Source organism: Prionailurus bengalensis, chromosome A2 (genome assembly GCF_016509475.1).
Source record: "Prionailurus bengalensis isolate Pbe53 chromosome A2, Fcat_Pben_1.1_paternal_pri, whole genome shotgun sequence".
Classification (NCBI taxonomy): Eukaryota; Metazoa; Chordata; class Mammalia; order Carnivora; family Felidae; genus Prionailurus; species Prionailurus bengalensis.
In genome coordinates this window covers 69,598,529-69,619,574 of record NC_057348.1, presented here as the reverse complement: position 1 = coordinate 69,619,574, position 21,046 = coordinate 69,598,529, and the positions used below count along the sequence as shown (strand labels likewise).

Here is a 21,046-nt window from a genome sequence, read left to right as displayed (position 1 = left end):
CATGAGTGGGGAAGAACTGGGAGAAAGGAGACACAGAATCTAAAGTAGGCTCCAGACTGTGAGTTGTCAGCACAGAGCCCCACACAGGGCTCAAAACAACACCATGAGATCACGACCTTAGCCAAAGCCAGATGCTTCACTGACTGTGCCACCCCGGTGTTTGTAGGCTGAATTTACTCTTAAGTTTTTTCTTCTCTTGCAGTGATTTTAAATTATTTTCTTAATTTCCCTCTCCGATACTTTATTATTCATGTACAGAATTGAAGGATGTTCTGTACAACGACATAGATATCTTAACATGACTGAATTCATTTATTAGGTCTACCAGTAAGGTTGTGGAGTTTCTGCGGTCTCTCTAGAGCATATCATGCACTCCCAATAAGTGAAAAAGTACCTGGGAACATAGGATAGTGCGATTGAATTTAGATGAGAGTAAGAAGATATATGGAGTGAGAGTATGCAAGTTTTCTGAAATGTTTTGTGGTTGATACAATCCAACAAGTCCATAAACAAGGTTTGTTTGGATATATGTTTCCTTTCCACCAACAAGTCCATAAACAAGGTTTGTTTGTATATGTATTTTCTTTAAACCAGAACCAGAGAGCTGTGACATTGACATATGCTTCCCAACACATTCCCACAATGCGCCCTGTGCATTTGGGAGGTAGCCCCTTCTCTCTTTTCTGTCCTGGAACCCAGTGCCTGACTCCACCACTCAGTGAATTCATCTCAGAATACTGCAGTTGGGAAGAGACCTATGTTTTTCATAGACTTCCTGAAAGGCACCTAAAAACATTGGATTTTACATGGTTGTGTCTGATCTGTCTGGAATCCTCTGAGGATGTGTCAGTTGGAATGGCACTTTCTTTGCCGTGAGATCAGGGAGCCCTGCAGTATTCCTGTGTGCCCTGTGGTCGGTCACCAGTGGGTGCTGTGTGGCTGCTCATGACAGGGACACTGCTCCCCAGAGATGGGGCTGGCAGGTGCCGGGCGTCACTGCTGGAGGAGCCTGAAGGGTGGAGGGGCTTGACTCGCTACCAGAAGCCTGACTGAGTCTCCATCCTGCAGTCTCCTTGAGCTCCTGATGTGCTGTGTAAAGGACTCTCTGGCTTGTCGAGGTCCAGGTGGTTCTTGCTGTTGCCACTCAGTCGTCAGGATGAACACCTTCAGGTCCTGGTCTTTAACTCATTGACCTGACCTGCACTTAAGGTGCTTTCCTGAGAGTAAGCGACCCAGCCTGGGAGGAGAGCCAGCAAGCAGACAGCAGTGGACCAGCCTGTATCCTCCACTGGCCTGAAAGCAGGGCCTGGCTGCTCTACTGAGAAGCAGAGCTATGGAACAGGAGGTGCACAGGCAGTTGGAGTTTGTCATGGTAATGGGCCTGGATGGGTGTGTTCCAGGGCATGGGGCAGGGATGCTGTGCAGGAGGTCAGAATGAGGGAATGTGGTTTCTTTCCTGCCCCATGGGTCACTCCTAGGTACCCTGATGGCCTCAGTGCTGGCTTGTCCTCCAGATTCTTCAGGAATCCACTCAGTCCCAGGGGTCCCTGCTTTCCACATAAGACCCCAACGGAATCAAGAGTTTATAGATATCGGAACCTGGAGGCAGCGCCCGAAAAATGCATATAAATTTTTTCCCCAAAGTTGTGCTAGGTGTACACGCCTACAGAGAGGGAGAGTTTCGGTACACATGTACCTTTCTGTACAATGATGAGAGTCAAAATATTGGAATCGGCCCAGTCATTCAGTTTCTGGAGACGCAGAGTAAAGGATGATGTGTGGCCCCTGAGAATGCAGAAGGGGATAGGACTGTGCCTGTCCACCGTGGGGACATCCCATAGTACAAGACCATAGTCCTGGAGGGATGCCCAACCTGTCACACGACTCATGAACACAAACACAGACACCTGGGGCCCTCAAAGCCAAAGGACTGTGAAGATGACCCCGTGTCTTCTGGGCCAATATTTCTTGAAAGAATATACATTTTTTTCTGCGTATGTACTTGTTGTTTCCTATTTATTTATTTATTTATTTATATGGAGAGAGCGAGAAGAAGAATCCTGACCAGGGCTTCAAGCTGTCATTGTAGAGCCTGACTTGGGACTTGATCTCAAGTACCTTGAGATCATGACCCGAGCCAAATTCGACTCGGAAACTTGCCCATTGAGCCATCTTGGTGCCTGTCCTCATTATTAAATCTTCATTTTACTGAATACATGTCACCTGTAGGAAACCCTTCAGAACTTTATACTTTAGTGCCTAATAGATTAGCATAAATGGAATATTGACGGTTTCATTTGGGTGTTTTTATAATATGCACGTTAGACCAATATCACCATGGCCAGTCGAGGAACATGAAAGATTTTCAAGGTATTCGCTCTGGTCCAGACATTTCTCTTCTGGCTTCTGCTCTTGTGTCAAACCTCAGAGGGTCCTCATGCCAGATAATGAAGATATTTCAAGTGGGGGCTGCACCTAATCTTTGTTCTTTGAGGACTATTCCTCTAGTGGATTCCTTGAGTGGAATATTCCACTACAATATTAGTGCCATTGAATATTTAAGCAATTATTAATCAGTCTCCTGTCATGTAGCCAGACACAACAGGCCATGTTGTGTGTTTGCACACACATGGAAATCCCAGAGGAGCTAAAGCAGCAGAAACCGAGATCGCTGGTTGCAGAGACTGGGGTGAGGGAATGAGCCGTGGGTGATTAGTAGTCCACGTGTCTCTGTGATGGAAATGTTCTAGGAGTACATAGTGGTCACGGGTGTAAACTCCTGCGAATGTACGTACTGACACTTGAATTGTAATTTCAAAGGATCAGAGTAAATTGTTTGGAACTTAGTTTATCTTTTATTTATAAAACACAAATATATAAGGACAGTAAATACCGCTATAACAACTACAGAAATGACAAAGAACACAATGACAAGGTCAGGGAATTCATCCTGTGGGGCTGCAGCCGACATGAGCCGCTGTTGGGGAGCTGAGGCTGGTTGCTCAGCTGCAGCAGGTGGTTGCTCCAGCCGTTCCGTGACCCCGCCGGCTGGGGCTGGGGGCTGCTCATGCTCTGGGGCCACCAAAGGGGCAGGTGGCTCTTCCAGCTCCTGACTGTCAGCCAGAGCTGGGAGTACCTCCTGCCCTGGTGGGGACGCTGCAGTGAGGGTCTCCGATTCTCGTACCCGCTGAGCTCCAGGAGAACTGGTGGCTTCAGGCAGCCTGGGCCGCGAGGCTGCAGTGGGCACCGCAGAGATAGCGGGGGCTCGCTCCCGAGGCACGTCTGGACGGGGCTCTAGAGCTGCTGCCAAAGCTTCAAGAATAGAAAGTGTCATCACCGTGAGTGCCATTCCATGGCAGGAAACCTCTCCCGCAGACATTGTCATCTGAGTCAAAGAACCCACCAGGAGGAAATCTCCCAGACGGCAGGCTAATGGAACAGTGATCTGAGCCTAGTCCCTACGCCTGGCCCACCTACAGTCTGAGGAAACGTGTTCTCTGTGGCATACCCCGTCCCGGCCACACGCCCACATCTCCCACCCAGAGTCCTCCTCGCCCAGAGGCTCTGGCTCATTGGGCTCACGGTGTTTCCGCCATGAGTAGAGAAGGCGGGCGCGGCGCTGCAGCTCGGAGCCCGGCATGTGGGCCCTTACATACGCCCGCAGCAGCTTCAAGCTGGTGAAGTCTGGAGGCCGGAAAAATTCCTCGGGGTAGTGATCCAGCCAGGTGCCCAGGATGGAGGAGATGGCCCTGGGGATACAAAAGTAGCCAGAACAATCACCATGGGGTGTTCCTCCCGCTGATGTCTCAGGACAGGCCTGTGGGACCTGGCCTCTATGCCTCCTGCTCCTGGACGCCCAGAGGGTGCTTCTGTACGTTGTCCACCTGTGATTTGGCAGTCCCGCCGACGAGAGACCTGGTCACTGAAGAGGGACCGTCAAGATTCTGTTTGACGGGAACCCCTTAACCAATGATGTGGTGGTCTCTGTCCTTCTTGGGGAAGCCAGCCAGACTCCTCGCTGTGTCCCGCTGCCTACCTCCCACTGGAATTCAAGTCCGTGCGTGAGTGGAGGGGTGGTGTCGGGGTGAGTCAGTGCCTTCACTGCATACCCTAGCGCTCCACGAAAATCTGCGCAAATACGGGACAAGAGGACTCTGTCTCTTACCTGGGCTTGCTGGGACCCTCCTGGTGCCTTCAACGTGACGACCTGTGCCTCTGTGCTGCCTCATGCACTCAGTGCACATGTGGGTGTCGTCCCACTGACACCGTTCTCCCATCGTGTGGGTGATATGTGCTCCTTGAGCCCTCACTGTGTCTCCTGTACCCTTGCTAAGCACGCACCGTGGATGTTCCCCAAGGTGGTGAGCGTGATGCTCCCCCAAACCGTTATGCTGGGTCCCCTGATGGGGGTCTAGGCAAGGCTGTGAGTGGGAAGGGATGGGGTTGGACTCTCTAAGGGGCTGACGTGGTCCTCTGGCGCCCTCTGCTGCCTCCTTGTGCCCACAGCCCTACCTCTACCAGACAGGACAGAACCCCTTTCCTTGCTTCCAGGGAGAAGCCCTCAGATCTTTGCCCTCTCACAGGACTCTCAGACGTGTGGGATGCTGGGTCCTGCAGCCCCTCCCACGCACAGTCTCAGCACTGCCCTCTTGGAGAAGGAAGGCCCTCCAGCCTGAGCTCAGCCTACTCACAGTTTCTCCTGCTCCCGGGGTCCGCCATCCTCCTCAGCCTCTGAATGGAAGCATCCGTATCTGGAGGAGGCCAGAAGGACATCATATGAGCTGTCCTGTGGATGCTACGTCTTGTCCTATCCAGAGTCCCTGGCTGCTGACTAGAATGGAGCTCTGGAGGGGAGGGTACTGTCCGCTCTGCGCATTGGATCCCAGTCAGCTCCTACAGAAGTGCCTGCACCTAGTGGGGCTTCCTGCGTGTTTGAAGAATGATAGGGCCCCAGTCAGCTCCATCACACATATTGGTGTGGGTCTGGGCGTGCTGCTCATCCTGGGCATCCTTGACTGGTTTGAGCCAGGACTCAGACACACAGATAGAGCCTCCAATCTCCTTTTCCAATGGGAAAACAGCCCAAGTCAACACCTGGCGACAGTGAGGGATGAGGCAGAAAGTTGATCATGGGCAAGAGGACAAAGATGACCCAGCAGAGACGCAGCCCTGCCAGCAGAGCTTTCCACAGGCCAGGGTGACTTTCCCTGCTGTGCCCCCACTGAGGACCTGGAGTGTTTCCACCCGGATCAGAGGAACCATGTGAGACGCCAGGACGTGTGGTGACTTTCCTGAGACTCCTAGCTTTCAGGGGCTGAATCGCCCTGGGCTGTGAAGGGCAGGGTGCTCACCTCATAAACAGTATTTCCAGGACCTGCTGGGTGGTAGTAAAAGTCCTGTATGTTCTCAAGAATGTGAAGAGGTAGGAGGGGTCTCTACCCAGGAAAGCAGGTACCAGGTGCTCCACTCGCTGTTCCAGTAGCATCCAGCCTCCTTCGATGGTCCCTTCCTCACGGTTCTCATTGTCGGGCATGGGTGAGATGTTCATACCCTGAGGTAGAACACAGGAGGGACACAGAGTCAGACACAGCACCATGGACATCAGGAGGCTTGGGGTCCAGAATGCAGACCAAACCCCCAAGCCGTCAGTGACTTGTGGCAAGAGTGAGACCTGGGTGCCCAGACTCTGAAGAAGGATGTTGGTAATCACACGAGAATTTGAGTTGGGAAATGGCTGAACACGTTAGGATCTCCGATCTGACATCCCCACAGGCGAGGGAATTAAAAGCAAGAATGACCTATTGGGACCTCATGAAGATAAAAAGCTTCTGCACAGCAAAGGAAACAACCAACAAAACTCAAAGGCAACCAATGGATTGGGAAAAGATATTTGCAAATGACCTATTGGACAAAGGGCTAGTATCCAAAATGTATAAAGAGCTCACCAAACTCCACACCTGAGAAACAAAGAATCCACTGAAGAAGTGGGCAGAGAACATGAGTAGATACTTCTCTAAGGAAGACATCCGGATGGCCAACAGGCACATGAAAAGATGCTCAACGTCGCTCCCCATCAGGGAAATACAAATCAAAACCACACTCAGCTATCACGTCACGCCAGTTAGAGTGGCCAAAATGACCAAATCAGGAGACTATAGATGCTGGAGAGGATGTGGACTAACAGGAACCCTCTTGCACTGTTGGTGGGAATGCAAACTGGTGCAGCCGCTCTGGAAAACAGTGTGGAGGTTCCAAACAATTAAAAATAGACCTTCCCTATGACCCAGCAGTAGCACTGCTAGGAATTTACCCAAGGGATACAGGAGTGCTGATGCAGAGGGGCACTTGTACCCCAATGTTTATAGCAGCACTCTCCACAATAGCCAAATTATGGAAAGAGCCTAAATGTCCATCAGCTGATAAGTGGATAAAGAAATTGTGGCTTATATACACAATGGAGTACTCCGTGGCAATGAGAAAGAATGAAATATGGCCCTTTGTAGCAACGTGGATGGAACTGGAGAGTGTTCTGCTAAGTGAAATACGCCATACAAGGAAAGACAGATACCATATGTGTCCACTCTTTTGTGGATCCTGAGAAACTTAACAGGAACACATGGAGGAGGGGAAGAGAAAACAACAGCTTAGAGTGGGAGAGAGCCAAAGCATAAGAGACTCCTAAAAACTGAGAACAAACTGAGAGCTGATGGGGGTGGGAGGGAGGGGAGCGTGGGTGATGGGTACTGAGGAGGGCATGTGTTGGGATGAGCACTGGGTGTTGTATGGAAACCAATTTGGCAATAAATTTCCTATATATTTTTTAAAAAAAACCACCAAGGAAAAAGAATCTCAGGTCAGATTGTTAGATGAGTATGCACGGCACCTCCCCACATGAACAGCAGTGTCCCTGTGATTTCTAACAGCACAGTCCATTCTGGGGATCTGAAGAGAGGGACAGTACCTGGCAGAGGTTGGATCAGGATAATAGGACATGTAGGATGTTCAGTGCAGCACTGTGACATGGCAAGAGAAGGGAATCCTGTCACAGTCCCACATTTGTGAAGGGTTGAATGGGTGAGGTGAGTGGTCACATTTCCAGAATGTTGTCTAGGTGGTAAGGCCCTTGCTCCTGATTAGGAGGGGCCCCAGGGGCGTGTTGCTTGGCCACCAAAGTGCAGAGCATTAGACATAATGCAATGAGCCCCATGTCCTTTGGGTAAAAATCTCCCTGCTCCTCACGAACGTGTGTCAGACGTGGAGAAGGTGTGGAAGGATGGTCGGGCGACCCGGGACCCCTAGGAACGTTCGTCGGGGAAACGTGTACAACAATGCCAATACATTCTAGACAGAATGGGACGTGAAATGGTCTCACGCCTCTTTTCTGATCTTCCTCCAAATAAGTGGAGAGTGACCTTGCGTCTGGCCGTGGCAGGGGCTGGGCCCTGCTGGCATGTTTGGGGAGCAGATGGGGTTCCAGGTTCATCTGGGACCAGGAGTCTCCGAGAGCTACCAGGGGAGCAGCAGTGTGTTTTCTGGGCCCTGGGATTCTTTGCATTGGCTCTGGGCCCTTGGTGTTGGGTTTCCCTGGTACCTGCACTCACCCTGAGCCAGCGGGGCTTCGTCCTGATGGCATGGGGCTTCCTTCTTTCCTTCAGGGAAGTAGAGCAGGGGCTCTCATTCAGCTTGTCCTCCATCTGTGGCATGTGGCTCTGTAAAGACAGTGCCCAGCAGGCAGGCAGGAGTCCTCAAAGCCGTGTCTGCTTGCTTTCACTTGTCCTCAGACCCATAAGAATTCATTCCAGATATGACACCACAGTGTGCACTCACCTCCCCCACGGAGGAGAAGCAAGGTGGCGTGAGGGCCTTGGATTCAACCTGTTACAGGTTAGAGGCACCTCAGAGATCCCTTTTCCCTCCTTCCAGCATGACATGTGCATGGCCATGATGGGTCCACCAGGTGGTCCACTGCCACCGAACCTGCTCCGGTCCCGGGGAGGACCGGCCCCCATGTCCCCCTTTCCCCGAAACTGAACATGAGGGGATGGGGGTGCCCAGGGAAGGTTAAGAGCTATGAGCTGACCTGACCTGGCCTCCTCCAGGCTGCTCTGTGTTACCTTATGTGACCTCCTGGAAAACATCCTGAGGCATCGCCAGCGTGGGTTAAGGAAACCTCTCCAACATCTGAGTAATCCTGCGCACTGGGGTTTCTGGCATCCAGAGCCCCGGTACCTGGGAAAACAACAAGAGAACATCCTAAAGTCTCTGTGTCTGTAGGCAAGTGAGCCTGGTATGGGACCTTCCTAGAACATGGGTGCCAGGTTACAGGAGTTCCAAGCTTTCCTGGGGCCTATTGTGAGCAAAGTGATGTCACGGCCTAGGATCCGCCTCCTGAGTCCCCCTCTGGGATAACACCTTTGCAAATAGTCCTCTCTTTGCTGACTGCTCACCCCCATTCTCCATGAAATGTCCCATCGGTACACAGTTCCACCAATGCACCCCTCTCCACAGTCCCCTGAGAAGCTCTGGGGGCAGCCAGGGTCCCAGCTGTGAGACCTATCTGGGTTGAGACAGAACTCTTCTTTCTTACCTCTTTCGGGTCCCAGATTCGCGACTGTGCTTCTCAGGGATGGTCCGTGTCTTTTCCGCCCAATGGAGATCATTCTAGCATGTCCTCAGGATGTCCTCAGGATGTCCTCAGGCATATGTGGGATGATACCTGTGAAATTGGAGCAGTGGTGTCACCTGTTGGAAGTTTATCCAACCACATTGACTTCAACGTCTCACCTCCTCTGATTCTGCTGCTCCTCTGATCCCAGCCCACAGTCCTTCCAGGTGTGCGTACGTGCGTGAGTGTGAGTGTGTGTATGTGTGTTTACCAGTGCTCGTTTTCTGGGGTCCCAGAAGGTCACATCCCCACCTAGGGAAGGATGGCCAAACATTTCCTAGGAGCTTAGGTTCTCTACTTTCTAAAGCAATCCCTACAGGAGGGATTGGAGTTGGGGCCTAGTAGGACAGAACTCTCTTTTACGTAGACTTTGTCAGTAGTGTGCCACGAGCCATTCCCTGCCTTTCCACTGGGTACATACAATGGGGACAGGGTGGCACTCAGTGGGTTGCCCTGGCCTGGGGGTCCTCCTCAGGGAAGAACGTGCTGGGATGTCTTCTGTGACGCTCCTCTTCAGCCTCACCCCCACGCCACCTCCATGTCTGCACCCAGTGACAGTAACACACCCTTTTCCAGACCCCCTTCGAAATCCTGGGTCAAATCCAGGACCCCATTTTGAGGACATGAAGTTGGGGTCATGCCTGGTTCTGACTTTCTACCCGTCTGTGATTCTGGGCAAGGCACTGACCCTAGCAGGGTCTTCACTTTCTCCTCCCCTCAGTGGCTCCCTGGGATGCCCCCATCCTGTCAACACATCCTTGTGGGATTTCCTTCCTGGAGTGTGGTATGGACGTAGTGTTTGATTTCTGTTGCAAAGAAGATGGCACCGTGGCCCCAGACCAAACAAGTTTAGGTGATAAAATGTGTATGGCATGGCCACATGCTCACTGTCACTCTCTGTGTTGTCTCTCAGCTCCTCACAGTGGGGACCAACCCCCGTGTTGAGTCGTGACACGGACAGGTACACACAGCCTAGCCCTGAGAGACAACAACAGACAGGGAAGAACTAAGGCACTCGATGTGGACTGAATCCTGCCACCACCCTGAAGTGGGTTCAGGGGTTGAGTGAAGCAGATTCTGTCTGAGCGATGACAGCAGCCCCAACCTCCTGAGAGGCTCTGGCAGGAGCCCTCCGCTGAGCCCTGCTGAATTCCTGGTCCCCTGGGCCTGTGAGGTGGGAAGTTTATGGGGAAGCCACTAAGGGTGGGGGAATATTGTCCCACGGCACTAGAGCAGAGTAGTCACAACGTCCTCCTGCCCCAGGCCCTGGCCCTCCTCACCCTCCCTCCCTGCTGTCCTCCACAGCTCTTTCCGGTCTCCCTGGTCTCCTTTCACACGTCCCCTCTGAAACAATGATCTCTGCCTCCGCGTGTCTGCTCCACTGTGCCTTCTGCCGGGATACATTCCCTCGGACTTGAGCAGGGCTGACTCGTCTTGCACTGCGGCAAGAAATATTAACGTTTCCTCAGCACAGCCTTGTCAGACCCTCCCCTGGTGGAGCTCAGGACCCACTTGTTGCACCTTGAATTTTTCTATGGAGTCCTTGCTCATGTCATTCCCATTTTTGTTTCATGTTCTTTCCATCTTCCTGGCTAGTCCTTGAACTCCTAGAGGGAAGACGTGGCTGCCTTACCAGCACTGGCACTATGTGAATGCTCAGATGCTCATTCCCGGGGGCTGACTGAGGAGGTAAAGGGATCCCACCCACCAATTAGCAGCTCAGTCATTGTAGTCTAATTTACCTGGGTCATTTTCCAATACTTATTTTATCGTATATCTGTTGAGTCCACTCTAGTCGTAATTTGGGGCGTGAAATCACACTCCAAGATCAAGAGTCTCATGCCCTACTGACTGAAACAGCCAATTTTCATGGAACTAGACTGATGTCTAAGTTACCTTGCGGGTTAACATTTCGTACGTGTATTAGGTTATGCTGAATTACCAGAGAACGCGCCACATTTCAGAAAGCATGTCCCCATAGATTTCCTCACATGACAGAGCTGGGTGTGTGTTTAGATTGGAGACTAAAGTCCTTCATGTGGTCACTGAGGACCCCAGAGTTCCTCCATTTTGTCCCTTCTCCCTCCCGAGGATATCAGGTACTTGCACAACCAGCAGCACAAGGGGCGATCAAGGGGAAAGAGAACAAGGAAATGCACCTGGGAGCATGTTATCAGCCTGGTCTAGAGTGCCTAAAATATCCACTTTTTCACTCATTCCTTGCTTTCAAGGCAAGGATTTTTAAGTAGTGATCTGTGAGAACCTATGTCCCACAAACCATAGAAAATGCATCCCTAGATATGCACCACAAAACATACGAAGGTAATTCCTGAGCTGAAGGAAAACATTCTCCCTCCGGGACACGTTGTATGAAGGAAACAAGAAGAGTAAACATCTATGTGTGTGTTTGTGTGCGATCTGTACGTATTAATGAATATGAGGTTTTATCGCTATCCCTGAATATCTTTAAGAAGTGAAGGATCATTGACTTTTAAATAGAAGAATTAGGAAAACAATAAGTAAAAAATTGTAATTAGTGAGCTTACAGACATATAGTATTAAGATATATGAGAGTATCGGGGCGCCACGGTGGCTCAGTGGGTTGAGTGTCCACCGCCTTGTCAGATCATGATCTCACGGTTCGTGGGTTCGAGCCCCGCATCGGGCTCTGTGCTGACAGGCTGTTTCCGATTCTGTGTCTCCCTCTGTCTCTGCCCCTCCCCCACTCACGCTTTGTCTCCCTCTCTCTCAAAAAGAACCATTCAAAAACATTTAAAGAAATTCCATTAAGATCTAGGCCAGTAGGAAGTAAACGACACTTGGTTGAGAAGTCAATGAAGGGCCTCCTACGATGGATTGTTTTCAAGTACGAAAACGCTCATCAACCACATGACTGCAAGTATAGTGTGAATATTGAAACTGCAGCCCAGTTAGCCAGTTAAATGGAAAGAATTCCATATATCTGTGTTCAGTTACACTTCGCCATCCAGAGCAGGGTCTGGTACACCTTGCACGTTCAGTCGATGCTTGCTGCACAATCGCATGGGTGATGGCCTGTCATTCTCACCAAAAGAAAGAAACGTTGAAACGCAATGAAACTCAAGAAAAGAAAAATGGCATGGAGGAGTTGGGATCTGAGGCACACTGTGAAGAAAACATGGGGGTTGTGAGGTAGTGGAGGTGGACAGGCGGTTCCACAGAGTTGAAGGACATGCCACAGTCAGCGGTGGCAGGGTGGATTTGAGGGTGGGACCGCTGGGGGTGCAGTCCAGGTAGGGCCATGGGAAGGGCATGCAGAGCTGAAAAGCACCGGCCTTTCAAGGAGAAGGGAGTTGGAAGGAGTCTCGAGTGCCCAGTGTGTCTCCCTGTCACTTAGGGCTGCCCTTGCGGTCATGGGTCACGAGCGAGGACGGTGCACAGCTACAGATAGATGTCCACGGTTGGCGGCAACGTGAGGCAGAGTGAAGAACAAACACAGAGGCCTAGGATGCAAGAGGGAGCACTGGGTTCACGTCGAGGCCACCTCCCTGGGAAACCTGCTTTGCAGAAGCCTCCTGGGTTTCTTGAGGGGAGAAAGGGAGTTGTCCACTTTGGAGGAGACACCTGCCAGTCCCTGTCCCACTGGCCTGGTCTCTGGAGCCCTCTGCCTGGCTCCTAGGTGTCAGGCTGGCGGGTAGGCGGTCAGAGCATCTGGTGGGCCCAGCGAGGTGCAGTGGTGCAGACCCTGTCGCCCAGGAGCTGTGCCCCCTGAGGGGGGGGCGGGGGTAGGGGGATGGGGGGATGGGGCGGCCTGGATCGCGGGACCAAGCAGGTGTGCGGGAGGGCACGCACAAGTGTGCGCATGCGCTTGGGCCAGGGGCGGAGCCCGTTGAGGGGCACAGGTGAGGCTGTAGTGGTGTTCTGTATCCTGGCTCCCAGCCTGTCTGCCGCCCCAGGCCCCCAAGTGTCTGGGCCAGTCAGGGGCTGACGCCCCCCACCCCGCCTCCCCCGACCTGGGACATGCTGCTGCCTGTCGCCTGTGACCCGGTAACCTTGGCGGTTGCCCTAGGGATAGCCCTAGCGCTAACGGTAGCGCTCGCGCCCCCCACGCGGTTAAGACTGGGAGCCATGAGCCTCCAGCCTAGTAGGGTGGTGGCCCTGCTGCTCCTGCTGCTCCTGGACCAGAGGCCAGGGCGTGCGACACCCTCCCGGGTCGCCTCGGTTTTGGTTGCTGTGCTCGAGTGCCAGCCCTTGCAGGGGCAGAGCGCGATGCGATTCCCCTCCCCCCCCCCCCCCCCCGGCGGCCCCGAAAGACCATCTGGGAGAAGCCTAAAGGTGCAGCAGCTGAGACCCACAGCCTCCCTCCAGGACCTGCCTCAGTCGCGGTGCTGCCAAGGTAGGGATCCTAGTGACAAGGTCCCATGTGGCCTTCCACCCTGCCCCTCTCTGTCTTCCCCTTCCATGACCCCCCCCCCCTCACTTGTGCTCCGGGTTCTTCTTGGGCTCCTTTGCGGCTGCAGTCTGGAGGACTCAAGAGTGAGCTTTCTGGGTTGGACCCGGGTTCCCTGGAGGAGGAGGCCCCAGATCCATTAGGGGGTTAGGCTCCGGTGGTGGGGCGTGGCTCAGGTCGGGGGTGGGGGTGGGGGGCGACCTGAGTGCCATGGAGGTCTGACGGGGTTGGTAGTTGGAGGGTGGAGGTGGGAAGGAACGAACGAAAGAACGAACAAACGAAGGAAGGAAAGCGTGGACCTGCGGTTGTGGGAAAATATCAAGGCAGGGCCAGGGAAGTCGCAGCCATGAGCAGGAGGAAACATTCCTGCCTGTGAAAATGAAGCACAAGGGACCTGAGATTCCAGAGAAACATTCCAGGGAGAGTCAGGGTGGTGGGCCTGAGTTGCTGGAGGCCAGCAGGGGACGGTGTTGAAGGGATTGAGAGTGGAAGCAGCAGGTGAACACAGGTCTCCTGCCTCCCCCCTGCACACCTGCTCTCCTGCCCTGCCCGGCCCCGCCGCGCCCCGCCCCTCGTGGCAGAGTTGCACCCTCTGATGGGAAGGGGGAGATCTCACCCCACTTGTGGCTAAAGGGGATCCTCTATCGTGGGAGTCAATGGGACTACAGGCTAGGGGTCTGGATTAGGGCAAGTGCAACTCCCTGTTGAGCTCTTCATTTCTGAAGGCAATTTGCATTCAATCAATGAACTCGTAGCCAGTGAGCCAGGAAGAAGTGGCGCTTCTGTGTTTTAGAGGGTGGTGCAGACTCTTTCCTACATGGACGTGTGTGCTGAAGAGAACTGGGTGTTGTGGATGGAGTCCAAAGTCATCTTTTTGGGACATGTTGGGTGGGAACGTCTTCTTCGCACTCTGGCGAGGAAGGTGGATGGAAAAGCTCCTTGTCCAAGGCAGACTTGTGGGTTTTGTTGTTCCTATCCGCGGGGCGTGTTGCTTCCTGTTTTCCGTGGAGTGCCTCCTGTGTTGCATTTGTTCCGTCTTTCAAGAGTTTCAGACCTTATGAATCACATCTCCTCCAGGATTCACCAGGCAGCATGAGGGAGAAGTGACTCTGAGCTGACCGGGTCTCTAGAAACCAGTGCATTTGTATCTGAGCAGACCGTGCTGATCTCTCAGCCTCCTTTGGAAATGAGGTCTTGAGCAAATGCTCTTTCATTGCATGGGTTCCACCTGTGTCAGGTTGTTGGCGTTTGTGTTTGTGCATCTGTGTAAGTGTCTGCGATGCCGTGTCCTGTATTTAGTCCCGACCGCGACAGTGTCCCAGTCCTTTCCAGAGACATAGTTTTGTTGCATAGGAAATTCTCATTTCAATAGTGTGTCCCAATGCTGTTACAACGGATGAAAACTTCCTGCAGGCAGCACCGTGACCTCACCGAAAGCAAAAGTCTAAGAACTGAGGCTTTCCCAAACTTACATATCAAGCTGACTGGTGCTTTATGTTTTCAGTAAGATGGTGTGGTGTAGGCCACTTTGAGCAGCTGAGGCTCCTAGGCATCTGTTTTTCCCTCGGGAGGTGAGTTGTCTCTGTCAGCAATTCAGGAGATTATGATTCTCTTGAGGATCATTATTTTCTTGATTACCATGATTACTATATTCTGCATAACCCATCGCATGGAATTTGATAAGGAACTCGATACCCGGAACCTTTTCGTCACCAAACGCTCGCTACAACAAGGAGAAAAACAATCACTTTTGTGCGATGGACAATGCACCTTACCTTTATTGTACTGTTTTAGTGGTTTGTACATATGTTTAGAGTAATGAAAGTGTCCACTTAGATCTAAGGAGTTTTTTGTGACATCATAAACCATAAAAATAATGGAAAATCTAAGTTACCTAGTAATGTAAGCACTCTGTCCTTTTGGATACGAAATCTTAAGTAAAGTACTCATCTTGCAAAAACTGCCAAGACCTGATAATTCATTACTATTCATGTAGGTCTAGTGAATGGAATGGACTGAACTAAGGTCTCTGAAATAGAGGAAGCTAGAATTTGAGATATTGAGTCACCTTTACTCTGTCTTTCCCTGTTGACAAGGTCTTTTTTTATTCAGTAATGTCTCTTGACCATTAACCTATTTCCCTCCTTCCTGCTCCCCCCCCCCCACCTTTGCAATCATCTTTATGTATTTATTGATGGGCTTGTTTCATTCTGTTTTGAGGATTTTTGTTTTTTGTTTTCTTAGTTTTTGTTTCAGATTCCCCATATATGTGTGAGCATTCTGTATGTGTTTTTCTCCGTGTGAGTTCTTTCACTTGGCATAATGCCCTCCAGGCTATTATAAAACACCGTGGCATAATAACAGGTGTGAAGGTATTTTCGGGAGTTAGTGATTTCCTGTGTTCTGAGTTGTACCTAGGGGGGTAATTGAGGGACGTTGCTGGATGATATGGATGTTCTCCTCTGAATTGTGTGAGGAAACTTTACATTGTTTGCGACTGCCTCTGCACCAAGTTCCAATGCCACCAACAGGGCCCAATGATTCGCTTTCTTCCATAGTGTCCCGACGCTTGTGTTTTCTTGTCTTTTTGATAAGACCGTTCAGACCTGTTTCAGGTGATATCTCTTTGGCTTTGGACTTTCATTTCCCTCATGTGGAGTGACATGGAACTTCTCTTCATGTATGTGGTGGCCATCTGTATGTCTTCATTGGAAGAATGCCTCTTCGGGACTCTCCCGGGTCCATCATTGCTCTTTGCTTTTGCATTGTTGCGCTGTAGGAGATCTTGATACCTTTTGTGTTTTAACCCTTGACCATATATGTAGTTTGCAAGTATTTTCTCCCATTCACTAGTTGCCTTTCCATTCGGTGGAAGATATTGTTGCTGTGCAGAGCTTGTTTTTTTTAGTTTCACATAGTCCCACTTGTTTAGTTTTCCTTTGTAGCTTTGGCTTCTGGTGTCAAATCCCAAAACTCAAGTCAAGACTGAGATCCCAACCTTCTCGTGGGTTTGGCATTTGGCTTTGTCCAGCAAAGTCAAGGACAGCAGAAAGGGTTGCTTCAGACCCCATGGAAATAAAACAGAGGTGACAGGTAGTTTAAGGGACGTCTCCGCAAGCTGCTCTCAGGCTCCCGTAGTCATTAAGCCTACAAACGATGTGCAACTCGTCAGCGGGCCACATGCTAGAAAGAACGTATTGAAGACATGGTGCGAACCACATCGAGACAGGATAAAATATTCCATGTGAGAACGTGGTCCAAGGACTTGGTGAGCCCATGCAGAACCCAACCCCTAGATACACACGCACTAGATCAGCCAAGTCTCGCCTGCCCCCCAGATACACACCAACTAGGTAAGTGAGCTGCTGCAACTGTTTGCAGGAAGGCCAGAGAGCAGTGATCTGCTCTGCAAAGCGTTCCCTATAATCTCCCAACTCAGGACATCGTTGTGCGATTTCCCACACCTCCTGCCCAAGGTCTTATCCAGGACTTTCTGGTTTCAGGTCTCAAGTCTGTAATACATTTTAACTTTGTTTCTGTGTGTGATGCTAAATAGGTGTCAAGTTGTTTTTCCACGCCTGTTGTTTTTCTGTGCCCAGTGATTCTGGGCACCACCTATTGAGGAGACTGCCTTTGCCTGAGGTTATACTCTTGGTTCTTTGGTTGTGAAATAATTGGTTACATATGTGTGGGTTTCTTCCTGGGCCTTCAGTTCTGGTCCAGTGACCTCTGTGTCTGCTTTTACCCCAATAGTGTACTGCTTGGGTTATTGTAGCTTTGATATCTAGTTTCAAATCAGAAAGCATGGTGCTTCCAGCTGTTTTCTTCCTTCTCACAATGACTTTGGTATTCAGAGCCTTTTGTGCTTCTGTCCACCTTGAAGGATGATTCTATTTTTGGGAACGTGCTTCAAGTTTGAAAGGATTGCACCTAGGGAATGTGTAGATGGCTTTAAGTGGTGTGGACATTTTGAGAATCTTAATTCTTTGGATCCACTAGCATAGAATGTCTTTCTGCTTATTTCTGTCTTTTCAAATTCTTTCTCCACTGATTTCTGGTTTTCAGTAAAGAGGTCTTTCATCTTCTTGGTTAAATTCATTCTTTTCTTTTTGAATTTTTTTATGTTTATTTATTCTTGACACAGAGAGGTACTTGGAAACACACACACATACACACACAGAAAGAGAGAGAGAGAGCACGTGTATGAGTGGGGAAGAGTTGAGAGAAAGGGAGACACAGAATCTGAAGCAGGCTCCAGACTCTGAGCTGTCAGCACAGAGGCCATCAGAAGTCTCAGAACACAAGTCATGAGGTCACGACCTGAGCCAACGTCAGATGCTTCACTGACTATGACACCCAGGTGCCTGTAGGGTGATTTATTGTCAAGTATTTTCTTCCTTTGGAGTTACTTTAAATTATTTTCTTAATTTCTCGCTCTGATAGTTTGTGATTCATGTACAGAAATGAAGCACATTAGGGAAAACGACATACATATCTTAACATGACTGAAATCATTTATTAGGTCTACTAGTAATGTTGTAGAGTCACTGCGGTCTGTCTAGACCATGTCATGCACTCCCAGTAAGTGAAAAAGTATCTGGGAATATAGGATGATGTGATCGAAAATAGATGACAGTAAGCAGGTATATGGAGTGAGAGTGTGCAAATTTTCTGAAATGTTTTGTGGTTGATATAATCCAACAAGTCCATAAATAAGGTATGTTTGGATGTATGTTTTCTTTCAACCAGACCCAGAGAGCTGTAACATAAATATATGGTTCCCAATACATTGCCACGACACGCCCTGTGCATCTTGGGAGTTGGCCACCTTGTCTCTCTTTTGTGTCCTGGAACCCAGTGCCTGACTCTACCGCTCAGTGAATTCATCTCAGAATACTGCAGTTGGGAAGAGACCTACATTTTTCATAGACTTCCTGAAAGGTACCTCAAAAGCATTGGATTTTACAGAGTTGTGCCTGATCTGCCTGGAATCCTCTGAGGATGTGTCAGTTGGAATGGCACTTTCTTTGCTGGGAGATCAGGGAGCCCTGCAGTATTCCTGTGTGTCTTGTGGTCGGTCACCAGAGGGTGCTGTGTGGCTGCTCATGACAGGGACACTGCTCCCCAAAGATGAGGCTGGCAGGTGCCGGGCGCCACTGCTGGAGGAGCCTGAAGGGTGGAGGGGCTTGGCTCGGTATCAAAGTCTGACTGAGTCTCCATCCTACAGTCTCCCTGCGCTCCTGATGTGCTGTGTAAAGGACTCTCTTGCTTGCCGAGGTGCAAGTGGTTCTTGCTGTTGGCCCTGAATCCTCAGGGTGAACCCATTCAGGTCCTGGTCTTTAACTCATTGACCTGACCTTCACTTGAGGTACTTTCCTGAGAGTAAGCGACCCAGCCTGGGAGGAGGGCCAGGAGGCAGACAGCAGTGGCCCAGCCTGCATCCTCCACTGACCTGAAAGCAGGGACTGGCTGCTCTTCTGAGAAGCAGAGCTATGGACCAGGAGGCACACAGGCCACTGGGCTTTGTCATGGGATGGGGCCTGGATGAGGGTGTTCTAGGACATGGGGAGGGATGCTGTGCAGGAGGTCAGAATGAGGGAGTGTGGTTTCTTCCCTGCCCCATGGGTCACTCCTAGGTACCCTGATGGCCTCAGTGCTGGCTTGTCCTCCTGATTCTTCAGGGATCCACTCAGTCCCGGGGGTCCCTGATTTTCACATATGAACGCAATAGAGTAAAGAGTCTGTAGATGTTGGAAACTGGAGGCAGCCCCCGAAAAATGCCAGAAATTATGTCCCCAAAGTTGTGCTAGGTGTACACGCCTGAAGAAAGAGAGAGTTCCGGTACACATGTGCCCTTGTGTTCAATGATGAGAGTCAAAATATTGGAATTGGCCCAGTCATTCAGCTTCTGGAGACGCAGAGGAAAGGATGATGTGTGGCCCCTGAGAATGCAGAAGGGGACAGGACTGTGCCTGTCCACTGTGGGCACATTCCGTAATACAAGACCATAGTCCTGGATGGATGCCCAACCTGCACACCACTCGTAGACACAAACACAGACACCTGCTGCACTCAAAGCCAAAGGACCGTGAAGATGACACCATGTCTTAGGGGCTATTATTTTCAAAGAATGTATATTTTTTCTCCGTCTGTATTTGTTGTTTGCTCTTTATTTATTTGGAAAGAGCAAGAAGGAGAATCCTGACCAGGGCTTCAAGCTGTCATTGCAGAGCCTGACTTGGGACTTGATCTCAAGAACCATGAGATCATGACCTGAGCCATACTCCACTCAGAAACTCGACTGTTTGAGCCACCTTCGTGCCTGTCCTCATTATTTAAATCTTCCTTTTACTAAATAAACATCACCTGTAGAAAACCTTTAACAACTTTACACTTTATTGCCTAATAGAATAGCATAAATGGAATATTGACTGATACATTTGGGTATTTTTATAATATGCACATTAGACCAATATCCCCATGGCCTGTCCAGGAAAATGAAAGATTTTCAAGGTATTCGCTCTGGTCCAGACATTTCTCTTCTGGCTTCTGCTCTTGTGTCAAACCTCAAAGGGTCCCCATGGCAGACAATGAAGATATTTCAAGTAGGGGCCTTCACCTAATCTTTGTTCTTTGTTCTTTGAGAAAATGTCCATATCATAGAAATTCCAGAAGAAATTCAGAGAAAAAGGGGCTGAGGGTGTACTTGAACAAATAATAGCTGAGAACTTCTCCAATCTGGGGAACGAAACATGCATTGAAATCCAGGAGGTACAGAGAACTCCCTTCAGACATACCTTGAATCGATCTTCTGCACGACATATCATAGTGAAAGTGGAAAAAGAAGGATAAAGAGAATCCTGCAAGCAGCTAGGGATAAATGGGCCCTAACGTACAAAGGTCGACACAGAAGGGTAGTAGCAGACCTATCTATTGAAACTTGGCAGTCCAGAAAGGAATGGCAGAAAGTCTTCAATGTGATGAACAGGAAAAATATGCAGCCGAGAATCCTTTATCCAGCAAGCCTGTCATTCAGAATAGAAGGAGAGATAAAGGTCTTTGCAAACATACAAAAACTGAAAAATTCATCACCACTAAACCATCCCTACGAGAGATCCTAAGGGGGATTCTGTGAGGGAAATGTTGCAAGGACCACAAAGTACCAGAGACACCATGACAAGCATAAAACGACAGATGTCACAATGACTCTAAACCCATATCTTTCAGCAATAACACTGAATGTAAATGGACTAAATGCTCCAACCAAAAGACATAGGGCATCAGAATGGATAAAAGAAAACAAGACCCATCTATTTGCTGTCTACAAGAGACTCACTTTAGACCTAAGGACACCTTCAGATTGAACGTGAGGGGATGGAGAACTATCATGCTACTGGAAGTCAAAAGAAAGCTGGAGTAGCCATACTTTTATCAGACAAACTAGTCTTTACATTAAAGGCTGGAACAAGAGATGAGGAAGGACATTATATAATAATTACAGGGTCTATCCATCAGGACGTTCTAACAATTAAACATGTCTATGCGGCAAATATGGAAGTCCCCAAATATATACAACAATTAATCACGAACATAAGCAACCTCATTGATAAGAATGTGGTCATTGCAGGGGCTTTCATACTCCACTGACAACGTTGGATAGATCATCTAGACACAGGATCATTAAGAAACAAGGGCCCTGAATGATACATTGGATCAGATGGACTTGACAGATCTATTTAGCACTCTGCATCCCAAAGCAACAGAATATACTTTCTTCTCGACTGCACATGGAACATTCTCCAAGATAGATCACACACTGGGTCACAAAACAGCCCTTCATAAGTATAAAAGAACTGAGGTCATACCATGCACACTTTCAGACCACAATGCTATGAAACTTGCAATCAACCACAGGAAAAAGTCTGGCAAACCTTCAAAAGCATGGAGGTGAA

The 21,046-nt window shown here is 49.8% G+C and overlaps 1 protein-coding gene across 1 annotated transcript in view; it reads right to left on the bottom strand.

The window, feature by feature from the left end:
- The window catches only part of LOC122487681, a 176,900-nt gene that overhangs the window by 31,772 nt on the left and 124,082 nt on the right, over window positions 1–21,046 (bottom strand). Inside the window, exons 13-16 of the mRNA XM_043588480.1 lie at window positions 5,352–5,509; window positions 4,692–4,751; window positions 3,583–3,749; window positions 3,137–3,312 (exon numbers count right to left, since the gene is read on the bottom strand). Coding sequence (XP_043444415.1) covers window positions 3,137–3,312; window positions 3,583–3,749; window positions 4,692–4,751; window positions 5,352–5,509 — 561 coding nt within the window. The remainder of the gene's footprint in view (window positions 1–3,136; window positions 3,313–3,582; window positions 3,750–4,691; window positions 4,752–5,351; window positions 5,510–21,046) is intronic.